Source organism: Gymnoscopelus braueri, assembly GCF_963280865.1.
Source record: "Gymnoscopelus braueri genome assembly, chromosome: 13".
Taxonomy (NCBI): Eukaryota; Metazoa; Chordata; class Actinopteri; order Myctophiformes; family Myctophidae; genus Gymnoscopelus; species Gymnoscopelus braueri.
In genome coordinates this window covers 30,783,151-30,798,485 of record NC_137615.1, presented here as the reverse complement: position 1 = coordinate 30,798,485, position 15,335 = coordinate 30,783,151, and the positions used below count along the sequence as shown (strand labels likewise).

The following is a 15,335-nucleotide window of genomic DNA, read 5'->3' as shown; positions in this document are numbered from 1 at the left end:
GTTTATTCCAGCTCAGCTGCTCCAGTCTCAGCTGACCGTCATAGCTGACCCATCGTCCGTCCACCTCCCTGAGCATCAAAAGGTATCCTCAAGTACACTAATGTCTACACATATATAACATTAACCACTTGAACCCCTGAGTCATTATTCTGGGGGCTGCATTTGCCCAAAATGGCCGAAATACAAGCTTGCAACAAGTCGTGATGTGTTGTGAGCTTGTAGACTGGCTATTATTTGGTGTATATCACAAAAGTTCAGTGTAGGCTAACTTCTCTCTCTTCTTAGGTGTTTATTCCAGCTCAGCTGCTCCAGTCTCGGCTGACCGTCATAGCTGACCCATCGTCCGTCCACCTCCCTGAGCATTAAAAGGTATCCTCAAGTACACTAATGTCTACACATATATAACATTAACCACTTGAACCCCTGAGTCATTATTCTGGGGGATGCATTTGCCCAAAATGGCCGAAATACAAGCTTGCAACAAGTCGTGATGTGTTGTGAGCTTGTAGACTGGCTATTATTTGGTGTATATCACAAAAGTTCAGTGTAGGCTAACTTCTCTCTCTTCTTAGGTGCTTATTCCAGCTCAGCTGCTCCAGTCTCGGCTGACCGTCATAGCTGACCCATCGTCCGTCCACCTCCCTGAGCATTAAAAGGTATCCTCAAGTACACTAATGTCTACACATATATAACATTAACCACTTGAACCCCTGAGTCATTATTCTGGGGGCTGCATTTGCCCAAAATGGCCGAAATACAAGCTTGCAACAAGTCGTGATGTGTTGTGAGCTTGTAGACTGGCTCTTTGGTGTAGATCACAAAAGATCAGTGTTGGCTTAACTTCTCTCTCTTCTTGTGCATTGCAGCGTGGCTCTCGGCTGACCGTCAGAGCTGACCCGTCCGTCCATCTCCCTGAGCAGTAAAAGGTATCCTCACGTACACTAATGTCTAGCCTAAACATCGTCTAAAGATCGCCTAGACATCGCCTAAACATCACCTACACATCGATGGGTCCATTTGGTTTCATTTTACGCTCTTAAAGATCTTATAAGGGTCCATTTGGTTACCAACTCCATCATTTATCTGGGGACCACCTGGAACCCCCTCAATGACCACGGGTGGTCTCTGGACCACTGGTTGAGAACCACTGAGCTATGGGAATCAAGTTATTTATATTCATACAGGTCTATCTATGTCATCACGCAGCATGTTTTCGTTCACATGATGTATTTAAGATTGGACGATAAGATTTTGATATAAAAATACACAAAACATTTTTTTGGCATCTATAGTTGGGTATGTCCATATTAAGACCTCAGATATGCTCTAAAGTGTGATAAACTTATTTTTCATTGCACTACGTCTTAAATGTGAAAATGTCTTTCAGGCTCAAATATTTGGTGATCAGACCAACATCTGTCCCACCATCGCAGAAGTAAAAGGTATTTTCAGTGATGTCTATACATTGCACAATTAATCTCTTGGTGTACATGTTAGCTTAAATTATTGTTCTCTATTCAAGTGATTTTGTGCCTTTTCCAGAGCAGCCAAAGGTAATCTTACCTACACTAGTGTCTACACATTGAACCTTAGAGTCCATATTCTGGGGTGAACATTTATCAAAAATGGCCAATTATACTAGCTCACAACACGTTGAGCTTTCAAAGTAGATCTGCAATTTTTGGCAAAAAGATTTAATGTAGAGGGACATATAATGGCAGAGGTACTACTACAGACTAGAGCAGGGGTTCTCAACCTTTTTTATACCACAACCCCATATTATGAGGGTTTTTCTTTTTGGACGAGGGAAGTTTAACTGTCTGTTTTGTATGGTTGACTTAACTTAACTCTCTCTTCTTAGATTTCCTGCATTCCAGCTTGGCTCTCGGCTGATCGTCAGAGCTGACCCGTCCGTCCATCTCCCTGAGCAGTAAAAGGTATCCTCACGTACACTAATGTCTACACTTCACGTATAACATTAACCACTTGAACCCCACACATCGCCTAACATCGCCTAACATCGCCCACACATCGCCTAACATCGCCTAACATCGCCTAACATCGCCCACACATCGCCTAACATCGCCTAACATCGCCTAACATCGCCCACACATCGCTTAACATCGCCTAACATCGCCCACACATCACCTAACATCGCCTAACATCGCCACACATCGCCTAACATCGCCTAACATCGCCCACACATCGCCACACATCGCCCAACATCGCCTAACATCGCCTAACATCGCCCACACATCGCCTAACATCGCCTAACATCGCCCACACATCGCCTAACATCGCCTAACATCGCCCACACATCGCCTAACATCGCCTAACATCGCCCACACATCGCCTAACATCGCCTAACATCGCCTAACATCGCCTAACATCGCCACACATCGCCACACATCGCCACACATCGCCCACACATCGCCTAACATCGCCTAACATCGCCCACACATCGCCTAACATCGCCTAACATCGCCTAACATCGCCCACACATCGCTTAACATCGCCTAACATCGCCCACACATCGCCTAACATCGCCTAACATCGCCACACATCGCCTAACATCGCCTAACATCGCCCACACATCGCCACACATCGCCCAACATCGCCTAACATCGCCTAACATCGCCCACACATCGCCTAACATCGCCTAACATCGCCCACACATCGCCTAACATCGCCTAACATCGCCCACACATCGCCACACATCGCCCAAAATCGCCTAACATCGCCTAACATCGCCCACACATCGCCTAACATCGCCTAACATCGCCCACACATCGCCTAACATCGCCTAACATCGCCTAACATCGCCCACACATCGCCTAACATCGCCCACACATCGCCTAACATCGCCTAACATCGCCACACATCGCCTAACATCGCCTAACATCGCCCACACATCGCCACACATCGCCCAACATCGCCCACACATCGCCTAACATCGCCTAACATCGCCTAACATCGCCCACACATCGCCTAACATCGCCTAACATCGCCCACACATCGCCTAACATCGCCTAACATCGCCCACACATCGCCTAACATCGCCCACACATCGCCTAACATCGCCTAACATCGCCTAACATCGCCTAACATCGCCCACACATCGCCTAACATTGCCTAACATCGCCCACACATCGCCTAACATCGCCTAACATCGCCACACATCGCCTAACATCGCCCACACATCAACACACATCGCCCAACATCGCCCAACATCGCCTAACATCGCCTAACATCGCCCACACTTTTTTTTTTCTTTTTGGACGAGGGAAGTTTAACTGTCTGTTTTGTATGGTTGACTTAACTTAACTCTCTCTTCTTAGATTTCCTGCATTCCAGCTTGGCTCTCGGCTGATCGTCAGAGCTGACCCGTCCGTCCATCTCCCTGAGCAGTAAAAGGTATCCTCACGTACACTAATGTCTACACTTCACGTATAACATTAACCACTTGAACCCCACACATCGCCTAACATCGCCTAACATCGCCCACACATCGCCTAACATCGCCTAACATCGCCTAACATCGCCCACACATCGCCTAACATCGCCTAACATCGCCCACACATCGCTTAACATCGCCTAACATCGCCCACACATCACCTAACATCGCCTAACATCGCCACACATCGCCTAACATCGCCTAACATCGCCCACACATCGCCACACATCGCCCAACATCGCCTAACATCGCCTAACATCGCCCACACATCACCTAACATCGCCTAACATCGCCCACACATCGCCTAACATCGCCTAACATCGCCCACACATCGCCTAACATCGCCTAACATCGCCCACACATCGCCTAACATCGCCTAACATCGCCTAACATCGCCACACATCGCCACACATCGCCACACATCGCCCACACATCGCCACACATCGCCTAACATCGCCTAACATCGCCCACACATCGCCTAACATCGCCTAACATCGCCTAACATCGCCCACACATCGCTTAACATCGCCTAACATCGCCCACACATCGCCTAACATCGCCTAACATCGCCACACATCGCCTAACATCGCCTAACATCGCCCACACATCGCCACACATCGCCCAACATCGCCTAACATCGCCTAACATCGCCCACACATCGCCTAACATCGCCTAACATCGCCCACACATCGCCTAACATCGCCTAACATCGCCCACACATCGCCACACATCGCCCAAAATCGCCTAACATCGCCTAACATCGCCCACACATCGCCTAACATCGCCTAACATCGCCCACACATCGCCTAACATCGCCTAACATCGCCTAACATCGCCCACACATCGCCTAACATCGCCCACACATCGCCTAACATCGCCTAACATCGCCACACATCGCCTAACATCGCCTAACATCGCCCACACATCGCCACACATCGCCCAACATCGCCCACACATCGCCTAACATCGCCTAACATCGCCTAACATCGCCCACACATCGCCTAACATCGCCTAACATCGCCCACACATCGCCTAACATCGCCTAACATCGCCCACACATCGCCTAACATCGCCCACACATCGCCTAACATCGCCTAACATCACCTAACATCGCCTAACATCGCCCACACATCGCCTAACATTGCCTAACATCGCCCACACATCGCCTAACATCGCCACACATCGCCTAACATCGCCCACACATCAACACACATCGCCCAACATCGCCCAACATCGCCTAACATCGCCTAACATCGCCCACACATCGCCTAACATCGCCTAACATCGCCTAACATCGCCCACACATCGCCTAACATCGCCTAACATCGCCCACACATCGCCTAACATCGCCTAACATCGCCTAACATCGCCCACACATCGCTTAACATCGCCTAACATCGCCCACACATCGCCTAACATCGCCTAACATCGCCACACATCGCCTAACATCGCCTAACATCGCCCACACATTGCCACACATCGCCCAACATCGCCTAACATCGCCTAACATCGCCCACACATCGCCTAACATCGCCTAACATCACCCACACATCGCCTAACATCGCCTAACATCGCCCACACATCGCCACACATCGCCCAAAATCGCCTAACATCGCCTAACATCGCCCACACATCGCCTAACATCGCCTAACATCGCCCACACATCGCCTAACATCGCCTAACATCGCCTAACATCGCCCACACATCGCCTAACATCGCCCACACATCGCCTAACATCGCCTAACATCGCCACACATCGCCTAACATCGCCTAACATCGCCCACACATCGCCACACATCGCCCAACATCGCCCACACATCGCCTAACATCGCCTAACATCGCCTAACATCGCCCACACATCGCCTAACATCGCCTAACATCGCCCACACATCGCCTAACATCGCCTAACATCGCCCACACATCGCCTAACATCGCCCACACATCGCCTAACATCGCCTAACATCGCCTAACATCGCCTAACATCGCCCACACATCGCCTAACATTGCCTAACATCGCCCACACATCGCCTAACATCGCCTAACATCGCCACACATCGCCTAACATCGCCCACACATCAACACACATCGCCCAACATCGCCCAACATCGCCTAACATCGCCTAACATCGCCCACACATCGCCTAACATCGCCTAACATCGCCTAACATCGCCCACACATTGCCTAACATCGCCTAACATCGCCCACACATCGCCTAACATCGCCTAACATCGCCCACACATCGCCTAACATCGCCTAACATCGCCACACATCGCCACACATCGCCTAACATCGTCTAACATCGCCCACACATCGCCACACATCGCCCAACATCGCCTAACATCGCCTAACATCGCCCACACATCGCCTAACATCGCCTAACATCGCCTAACATCGCCCACACATCGCCTAACATCGCCTAACATCGCCCACACATTGCCTAACATCGCCTAACATCGCCCACACATCGCCCACACATCGCCTAACATCGCCCACACATCGCCTAACATCGCCCACACATCGCCTAACATCGCCTAACATCGCCCACACATCGCCTAACATCGCCACACATCGCCTAACATCGCCTAACATCGCCACACATCGCCTAACATCGCCTAACATCGCCCACACATCGCCTAACATCGCCTAACATCGCCCACACATCGCCTAACATCGCCTAACATCGCCTAACATCGCCCACACATCGCCCACACATCGCCTAACATCGCCCAACATCGCCTAACATCGCCTAACATCGCCACCACATCGCCTACACATCGCCTAAACAGACATCAGACAGAAGCTGACTGAATTAATGCAGGACATCAACTCTGTGAGTGATTTCATTTTGTAATGTAAACTAATCCTCAAGCTGGAGTCACACATGAGAAGTTAAAAATATATATATTGAACGTGTATGGAAATCTGGTAGCATCACACACTACAGAATAATCTTTTAAGATTATCTTAAACATGCAACACACAATGTGGTTTTCGACCGGCCTTTCTCTCGGTTCAGCACAGCTCCCGCCATGCCGTTCCACTGTGACATTAGCTATCCAGATAAATATCAAACGTGTTTGAAATTTGTCTGCAGCAGACAATTGGGTGTCCGACCCAAAATTACCCTGATTATCTTGTAATCTGAGTCCAGCTTTAGTGTCATCTACATTGACAACACGAAGGCATAAACATGAGCCCCCGCCTCCCCAAGATGATACAGACCAACCTATTTCAATTCCTGTCTAACTTAAATTGAATGTAAATGTATTTTTTAACTGATCTATTCTGTCTCTGTATCATTAGGCACCAGAAGTGACTGTACGGCGTGCTGTTGTCCTCAAAGGCATGTCCATTCTTCTTGGGGACGACTGCAGTGCATTCTACAAGACCTGCTTTGCAGTAAGTACAGTAGTTGGCACACAAAACATTTTGTTTTGCACAAAAAATGTTTTCATGAGAAGAGCAAATCCAGTGGATTGCAAACATAACATAATGCTTAACTTGTGTTTTCCTTTGCAGGATACAGGAGTCAGAGATGCGGACATATCAACTGTCGCTGTTGGTGTGCTGACTGTTCTGAGTGAAGATTCGCCTCAAAAGGGTCCAAACTCGGTGCACCTAGAGCCCATCTCCACTGCCATCATACTTGAGGGAGGTATAGTCATGGACGATATTAGAGATTTGCCTCAGGCAGTTTGCCTGTTATTTGGGCTTACATATGCGCTGCATTTGGATTACCCAAAATGCTTGTAAAAAACACTCACTTTCATTCAGAAAGTAATGCTTGGATTGGGGGAAAAAGCCCTCCCACAGAAACTGCAAAGTCTGAGAAAACGTTTACTTGAGTAAGGCCAGTGAAGTGTCATATCAGAAAGCACTTTGAAAACATCAATCTCTCTTAATATCGTCCATGACTACTCTCATGAGAGAGGGCGTTCGGTGGTGGCAAGTATAATGCACTTTATTAATTTGTGCGTGCGAATGCTAACTTTTGTTATAGGGTTAGGGAAATTGGAACACCTGAAAATGCAATTATTGTTTACTTACTTTAAAAAAACACACACACATACAGCACCTTAATTGTTTTGGAGATGTGATGTGACAGGATGTTTTATTTTATTTACAAACAAAAAAGTGCTCTTTATGTTCTGCAGTTCAGTATCAAAACTTTTGTTTGAGCTAAAGTTTTATAAGTTTTCTGACATGTTTACAGTAAAAGACAGTATTGTTTAGCGAGATGTTGTTTTCCTCTCTCCTCTGTTCTATCCATCCTCTCCTCATAGAAGACAGCTCAGTGTCTCCCCTTGGTGCCCTCCTCTCCTCTCCTTCTATTCTATCCATCCTCTCCTCGGGGGAAAAAAAAAACATGCACGTACAGCAGCTGTACAACTGTTTGCTCATCTACCTCATGAGTCTGTCAGGGAAAACTTTTATTATTGATTGCATTTAAAAAAAAAGAAGAAAAAAAGACAAAAAGAATGTTTTAATGGAGACTGTTTTGTAAAATTAATGTCTACCTTCCTACATTTTGTAATGTTCCAAATATTGTTGATTAGCAGCTTTAAAAATAAACCAACTGTGTTGAATATCTATACCTGTGTGTTTTGTATTAGTGGTACTGTATATCAAGAATTGAATGTCAAATTATAAATTAGCAGATTTTATTGGCTTTTATTGTGAAAACTAACATGCTAGAATAAACTGTAAAATGACAGTAAAACCCATAGTTATTATACTGTATTATACTGTATTACAAAAATACTGTATGCTGTTAAATTACCATAAACCCACACTTAATTTACAGTTATATACTGTAATTGAAAAAAATGGATGCTGTTAAATTACCATAAACCCACACTTAATTTACAGTTATATACTGTAATTGAAAAAACTGTATGCTGTTAAATTACCATAAACCCACACTTAATTTACAGTTATATACTGTAATTGAAAAAACGGTATGCTGTTAAATTACCATAAACCCACACTTAATTTACAGTTATATACTGTAATTGAAAAAACGGTATGCTGTTAAATTACCATAAACCCACACTTAATTTACAGTAATATACTGTAATTGAAAAAACAGTATATCTACTGTAAAATGAATTACAGTAGATGTACTGTAAAATAACAGTAAATTACAGGCAACTCTGCTGCCTGTAATATACTGTAATTTTACAGTGAAATTTGTTACAGTGTATGTGTGCACATCTTTTTTTGTGCGTATGTGCCAGTCTGTGTGTCTGCAATGTTTACTGTATGAGCATTTGCAATATAACTATTTATTTTACTAGCCCTTTGGCCACCGGCCTGATCGCGGACCATGCAAGTTGGGAATGCATGCCCCATCCGGTGATGCGATACCCGTTGTACCTGTTGTAACCATTGTCAGAGTATGGAGATCTCTGTATCTGTATCTGCCTGCCTGTGGTGTGTGCTTTTATGTCCATATATGGACGTGTGTGTGTGTGTGTGTGTGTGTGTGTGTGTGTGTGTGTGTGTGTGTGTGTGTGTGTGTGTGTGTGTGTGTGTGTGTGTGTGTGTGTGTGTGTGTGTGTGTGTGTGTGTGTGTGTGTGTGTGTGTGTGTGTGTGTGTGTGTGTGTGTGTGTGTGTGTGTGTGTGTCACCGGGTTTGTCGCCATCAGAATATGTCGACTCTTAACAGGAGGTTTATGTAACAACGCCCTCCCTCCATTTGTATCTCAGGAAGATAAAATGGAGATGCATCACATGTATTATACTTCAAGCAGGGAGAGTTCGAGGAACCTGGGCTGCTCATGGTGACCCTGTATAGATGATTGAATGATCTTGAACTTGATGGTTAGAGTGTGTAATGATGGCATGGTTTCATTTTATGATAAAATACGTACAGTATACTGTATACACATCTGTCTACACATAAAATCACTTGTCTTGTCACATTTGATTTTGATAGTTTCCCAAGACTGTATCATCTGATAAGCCCAGTCACGGTGCTGGTCACTGTGGTCACTTATTGGTTTCTTATTGCCAACTCCTCATCTTCACTCAGTAACTTTAAACATAGACTGAGGGCCGGCCTGATGAATCAAGCCTCTCCATCTACCATTTAATATAGCTACACACACACACACACACACACACACACACACACACACACACACACACACACACACACACACACACACACACACACACACACACACACACACACACACACACACACACACACACACACACACACAGAACTGCACTCAAGGTATTTGTGTTTGTCATGTCCTCTATAAGCCCTTTATGGGTTTCTACTACTTGGTGGTGCCACATTTGACACCTTTTTTAAGGTGTAGTGTGGCTGATCGGCCACGATGTGGCGCATGTGAGTCCATGAACCCTACAGTACATTATTAGCAACAGGGGAAGGGTGATTGCATTTCAAAGTGATTGTTATTTTTATTTTTTGCATTAATTACTTGCATTAACTGTTCAACAATATGTTGAACAGTAACATAACAGTAACAACACACTTTTTTCCGCCTCTCCAAACTGCCGCTCTAGCCTCTAGGCGGTCACCTAGGTCGCCTGTATGGACTAGAGCTGGGATGGGGCTGATTTTTTCAGCCCGAATACGACCCGTAACAGACAGCTTTGTGTCCGACCCGAATCGAGCCCGACCATTAATTATTAATATGCGTCCGAACCGGGGCCCGGAACCGACGTTTTTTTTCACTATATATTCACATATATGACACACTATCCAGATGTCGATTCAGGGCTATATTACCAGTCCGCTTGCTGTCATAATGCATCAGGTCGCCGCAACCTTTGCACTTCACAAAGCCAACGGCATCGTTCGTGTCTGCATTAACGAGTAAGCTGAAATGCTTCCACACCGCCGTTTAAGTTTTCAGTTGTAATAAACTTGCCAGAAGACAAGTTAACTTATACCTCCGCTGGCCCCAACATGCTAGTCCCCAACATGCTAGTCTCTTACGTGACAACGCACTGTGCGTTGTCACGTAAACCAGGAAGTAGAACAGACACGGGTGAGCCTCTTTCTTTGGTGTTTATCCCAGGCGGACCGTATTTTTACACTTTATTTTCTATATATCAACAATATGACCGATCCGAATTGAATTCCGACCACCAATTATGCAAATGCGTCCGACCCGTGCACGGCCCGTCGGTACCCGACAGTTTATGTCGGGTATCCCAGCTCTAGTATGGACGCGCCGGCCCTGCTGATGACTCTCTTCCTACATCGGGCCGCCAGTCCATCCTGGACGTACCTTACGGTAGTCCTTAATGATTGCAGAGAATCTGATTATTTTGATCTCTGGCTTTCTGGCGTGGACGTCATGCCACTGATACTCTGGAGACAGAATCTTGGTGGGTTTGTGGCGCCAAAGGTAGGCGTTCAGATGGCCACGCTGCCTCGATGCCCCGCTGGGCGTCCAGCTCAAAGTTGTCGCTGCACGTCGACAGCATGTGATGGACGGACGCCGGCTCCCCTCCAAACACGCCCCCGCCGTAGTAGAAGTCGCCCTCGTCGGCGGACATGTATGCTTTAGACTCCGGTCTGCGTTCGAAGATGAACTGGCTGCGCTCATGGGTGAAGTGATTAAAGTGCAACACGGCGACCAGCTTACCTAGAGTTTCAGATCCCCAGCGGTCATGGAACTTCGAATCGACGTCAAAACAGAAGATGTAGTCGGCGCCATCGCGCAGCTCCGTTTCGATAAAATTAGCAATAATTTTTGACCTGCTGGCTGTTATCTCCTCCCAGCGTTTTGAGTTTGGCGCTGGCTTGACAAACAACTCCCGTCCTGCAGCCATCTTAACGGAGGGGACTTGCTCTGGCCTATCCGTAAAGACGTAATAATGGACTTTAAATCCCACGAAGAAGTACCTCTCTGCGGTTTCCAGGAAATCCTTGAGGAATTGTATGTATTCACCAACGGAAAAAACTGTAACTGCCACGGTGATGTCGCAGGGTTTGTAGATGCCATCCAACAACGCGGGTTCGAATGTGGATTCCCATATGATCGGAGCTAACCAGGGCGTCATCGCGACAACGTCGGTGCGTCCAGTCAGGGTGCTCGGTTTGTCGAAGCGAAGATATTCCTCATTCTTCCAATTCAAAGACCTGTGGATTAGGATAACCGCGGCGGAGGCCAACATCCCTGTGACTATTAGACAAAAGGCCCTTCTTTTGTCTGGTGGCGGGAACCAGCTAGTTCGAGGGCGAGCCAGTGGCGGAGCCATGACCATCCTCAAGACCGTCTTGAGAATTAGAGATAGTCAAAGAGTGAATGACTTAGTTACTAAGTTGAATAATTCTGCTCTTGGACGCGGAAATATTGAGTTCACCATTTATATAGTGCTTGGCTGGATGCTCGAGACATCTTACTGATGTAAGCTATCTCCATATATGGAGTTTACGTTGGATATAGGTCGGATAACTCCACATAAGAGCGTTCATTTGTATAACTATGTTAGGTATATATTCTGCTTAGCATCTCTCCTCTTTCCCGAGTCCTTTCATTTCAATGAAATCCATTGCAATTCTGAGAAGACAGACGTGGCTGGAGTCTTCACAACCTATACATGATTATTAGGCAACAATGAATATCCTGACCCAAACACCAGATAGAGAAAGATTTCATATCAACCATCTGCAGAACTTTACAAGATGAGGATCTCCATGAAAAACAAAGACTGTTAGCCTGTGTATCATATGATAGCCTACCGTATAGGCCTCAGTGTACACAGTAAAATCCTCAGTGTTCATTTAGGAGTGTCAAAATGCCACTAATAATGAGGACTTTATTGTGTAGGCTACAACCTTTATGACATAAGTTGTTTTGCAATTTACCAAAATACATCTTGATAATATAACCCATACAATTATTTGTTTCACTTCTCAACAAGTTCAGCTTCAATTGCAGCTTCTACTGAAAGCAGCCCTGTCTCAAATAGACACAACATGCCTGTGTGTCTCTACCGCCATTAGTTGCTCTCTACCGCCATCTAGTGGCACCACATAGAAAAAAGTGGTACCACAAAAATAGGTGGTACCACAGGGGCACCAGAGGGGTACCACCCCTGACATTATAAAGGTACTACCACTGTATTTCTGTGTTGTTTTAACGATGTTACCTTTGTTCTGTCTTTTATTGTGCGAATAAATAAATCAAATCAAATCACTATTCTTCCTCCGTCTGATGGTTAAGTCAGCTTTCTCTGTAGGCGGCCGGCCTAGTTTAATAGCACGAGGAAAAACACTATACATCAAACAGCTGTGTTGGTATGATGGAGAGAGAGAAAGGGTCTCTCTACACAGTGATGAGTCATTGTTTCAATCAGGCTCCTACAGAGTATACATACCACTGTAGAGTATTGTATAACCGTGACCCATTTGAAATATTCTTTTTTAAGTAAGTGGCCCGAACCTCTAGAGTTTGGGCCGCTATGCGGCCCTCACACCTACGTCGCACCGCCGATCCGACTGATATGTCTGAGTCATAGTGTTGGGGGCTTTGTCAGAGTACCCGTTGTACCCGTCTGTCTGTGTCCCTTTTGTCCACATATTATATGGAGATCTCTGTATATCTGTCAGTCCTTGTCCCTTATATGCCCATTTATAGAGATCTCTGTATCCGTCAGCCATTACCCTTTTATGCCCATATATGGAGCTCCTTGATGTCATCAGTATGTGGCCATAAATTGGCATGCCCATATATGGGCATATCGGTTGGATCGGCAGTTCTGGACAACTGGATGTCCATTAATATATATGGACATATCGGTCGAATCGGCAGTTCTGCACAACAGCATATCCGAACAAACACCCCACTCCCTCGAGTCCTCACCAAAGACCATATATGGGCATAGCGGTCGGATCTGTGGCTCTGGACAACCAGATCTCCATTTATGCCTATATGGTTATGTCTGAGTCATAATGATGTGGCCGTGGTCCACCGGCCGGCCCTCCAAGTAGCTAATTTTTATATAGGATTTCTTCTGGATTCCAGGCTATCTTCAACTTTGAATTCAAGTGAAACTTTAGGTCTTTAAGAATTGTATTTCCTTCATAAAATGTTGATCGATTTTGATCTATGGTACTGTAGATTCCTTGTACGTGAAAACTTCCTGTGCAAATGAATTCACTCTGAGTTCAGTTAACAGACTTCTCACCACCCACCTACACTCACATTGCTGTTAGTTAGGCAGTTGGTTTAAATGGGAAAGTGTTGGCCTACCGATGACAAGCAAGACTAAACTTTCTATAGACCACTGTATTGTGCATATCATCAACTCTGGTTCATTGTAAAATGGAACTTACTGGAACTTTGAAGATTAACTTAATTGTTTTGGTTATTCACAGATAGGGCTACATAAAGTAAGTTTCACTTCACTTTCCCAGGGCTTATTGAGAATAAATGGCTGGTACTGTGCAATAACCTGCACCAGGAAGGTTAAAATGTGGTGGTGTAGTTGAATCCAGTTAATGGTTGATGAAGCCTGGACTGGTTCTACACACACACACACACACACACACACACACACACCTCCACACACACACACACATACACACACACACACACACACACACACACACACATTTTCGCTATTGTCTGATACCGTTGTACGACAAAGTGTAAAATAGGGCTTAAGTGGTTTAATCAGACTCGTCAAATATAAAATAATTATTGGAACTATGTTCAATTATGTTCAATGAATCACATTGTATATAATAATACAAAATCCCCCAAAACATGCTTCTTCATTATTCAAAAAGGTAACTGATAGAATAATCGCTTTGAAAATAATTGGTAGTTGCAGCTCTACATGTGCCTTGAAGCATTCCCAGGTTCTTGGCAATTTGTGTTATCGGTGGAAATGGAAAAAACCTGCAGGGTGCAAGCATTTCCAGGGAAGGAAATTGTTTGTGTTGAGCTTGAAGTGGTGGGAAGACATTCACTGTGGCATACAGAGATGCACTCTTCAACCTGTGTGGCAGAGGGAGGGAAGGAGAAAAAACAGTGTAGTGCCCTCTGCATAGCAGTGATGGGAGATGTCCAGTTGCCACCTAAAATCGCATGTAGGTCACTCACTCTCTGCCAGCTGACATGCTATGCTGCTGCTGCTGTGTGCACACGTGCTCATGTGTGTGTACTGTACAGTTGGGACCAACAAGGTTCTCCCAGATAGCAGCTGGAAAATTACTTGCATTTTATATTAATTTAGAAGCATTGTAAAGGGAGACTTCACAATGCCAGAAACCTCGATTTGTGCAAAAGAAAATGCTTAGATATTTGTTTCATGGTCAAGTACACCCCCCCCCCCCCCCCCCACACACACACACACACACACACACACACACACACACACACACACACACACACACACACACACACACACACACACCCTAAATAGAAGAGATATGAGCAAAGCCCATATGCAACCTGCTTTTGGGCAAGTTCATCTAGAGGGGTCCTGCTGCCTATCATCAAAAACCCCATCAGAAGGCTTAGAGAATGAGAGCTACATGGCTTATGGACTGATTTGAACCCATGTTGCTGTTAGGTCTCTCCCACCTATCAGCAAGTGTTTACTGAGTTCAGAGACCTACACCTGGTCTACTTGTAATGTATACAGTAGCTCTGTTGCAGCCTGAACAGGTGTTAATGTAGCCATGCTATTCTGCTACTCGAACAGAATAGCAGAGGCGGGGTTTAATCACATTAAAAACTGTCAAACGTCATAGAGAATTGCGTGTTTATCAGTGAAACATAGGCTAAATCGCCCCTCCTCTATCTCTCTATCGACCCCCCTCCCTCTCTCTCCCTCCCTCTCTCTCTCTCTCTCTCTCTCTAACAGCACAGCAGTCACAGCGCGC

General features: G+C 45.7%; 1 protein-coding gene across 1 annotated transcript; it reads right to left on the bottom strand.

The window, feature by feature from the left end:
* Positions 1–10,689: 10,689 nt before the first annotated feature.
* LOC308099507 (globoside alpha-1,3-N-acetylgalactosaminyltransferase 1-like) lies at positions 10,690–11,614 on the bottom strand (the record flags this gene model as incomplete). Its single annotated transcript, XM_080448251.1, is given in 2 exon segments — positions 10,690–10,858; positions 10,860–11,614. Coding segments are annotated over 2 exon segments (924 nt in total).
* Positions 11,615–15,335: the final 3,721 nt, after the last annotated feature.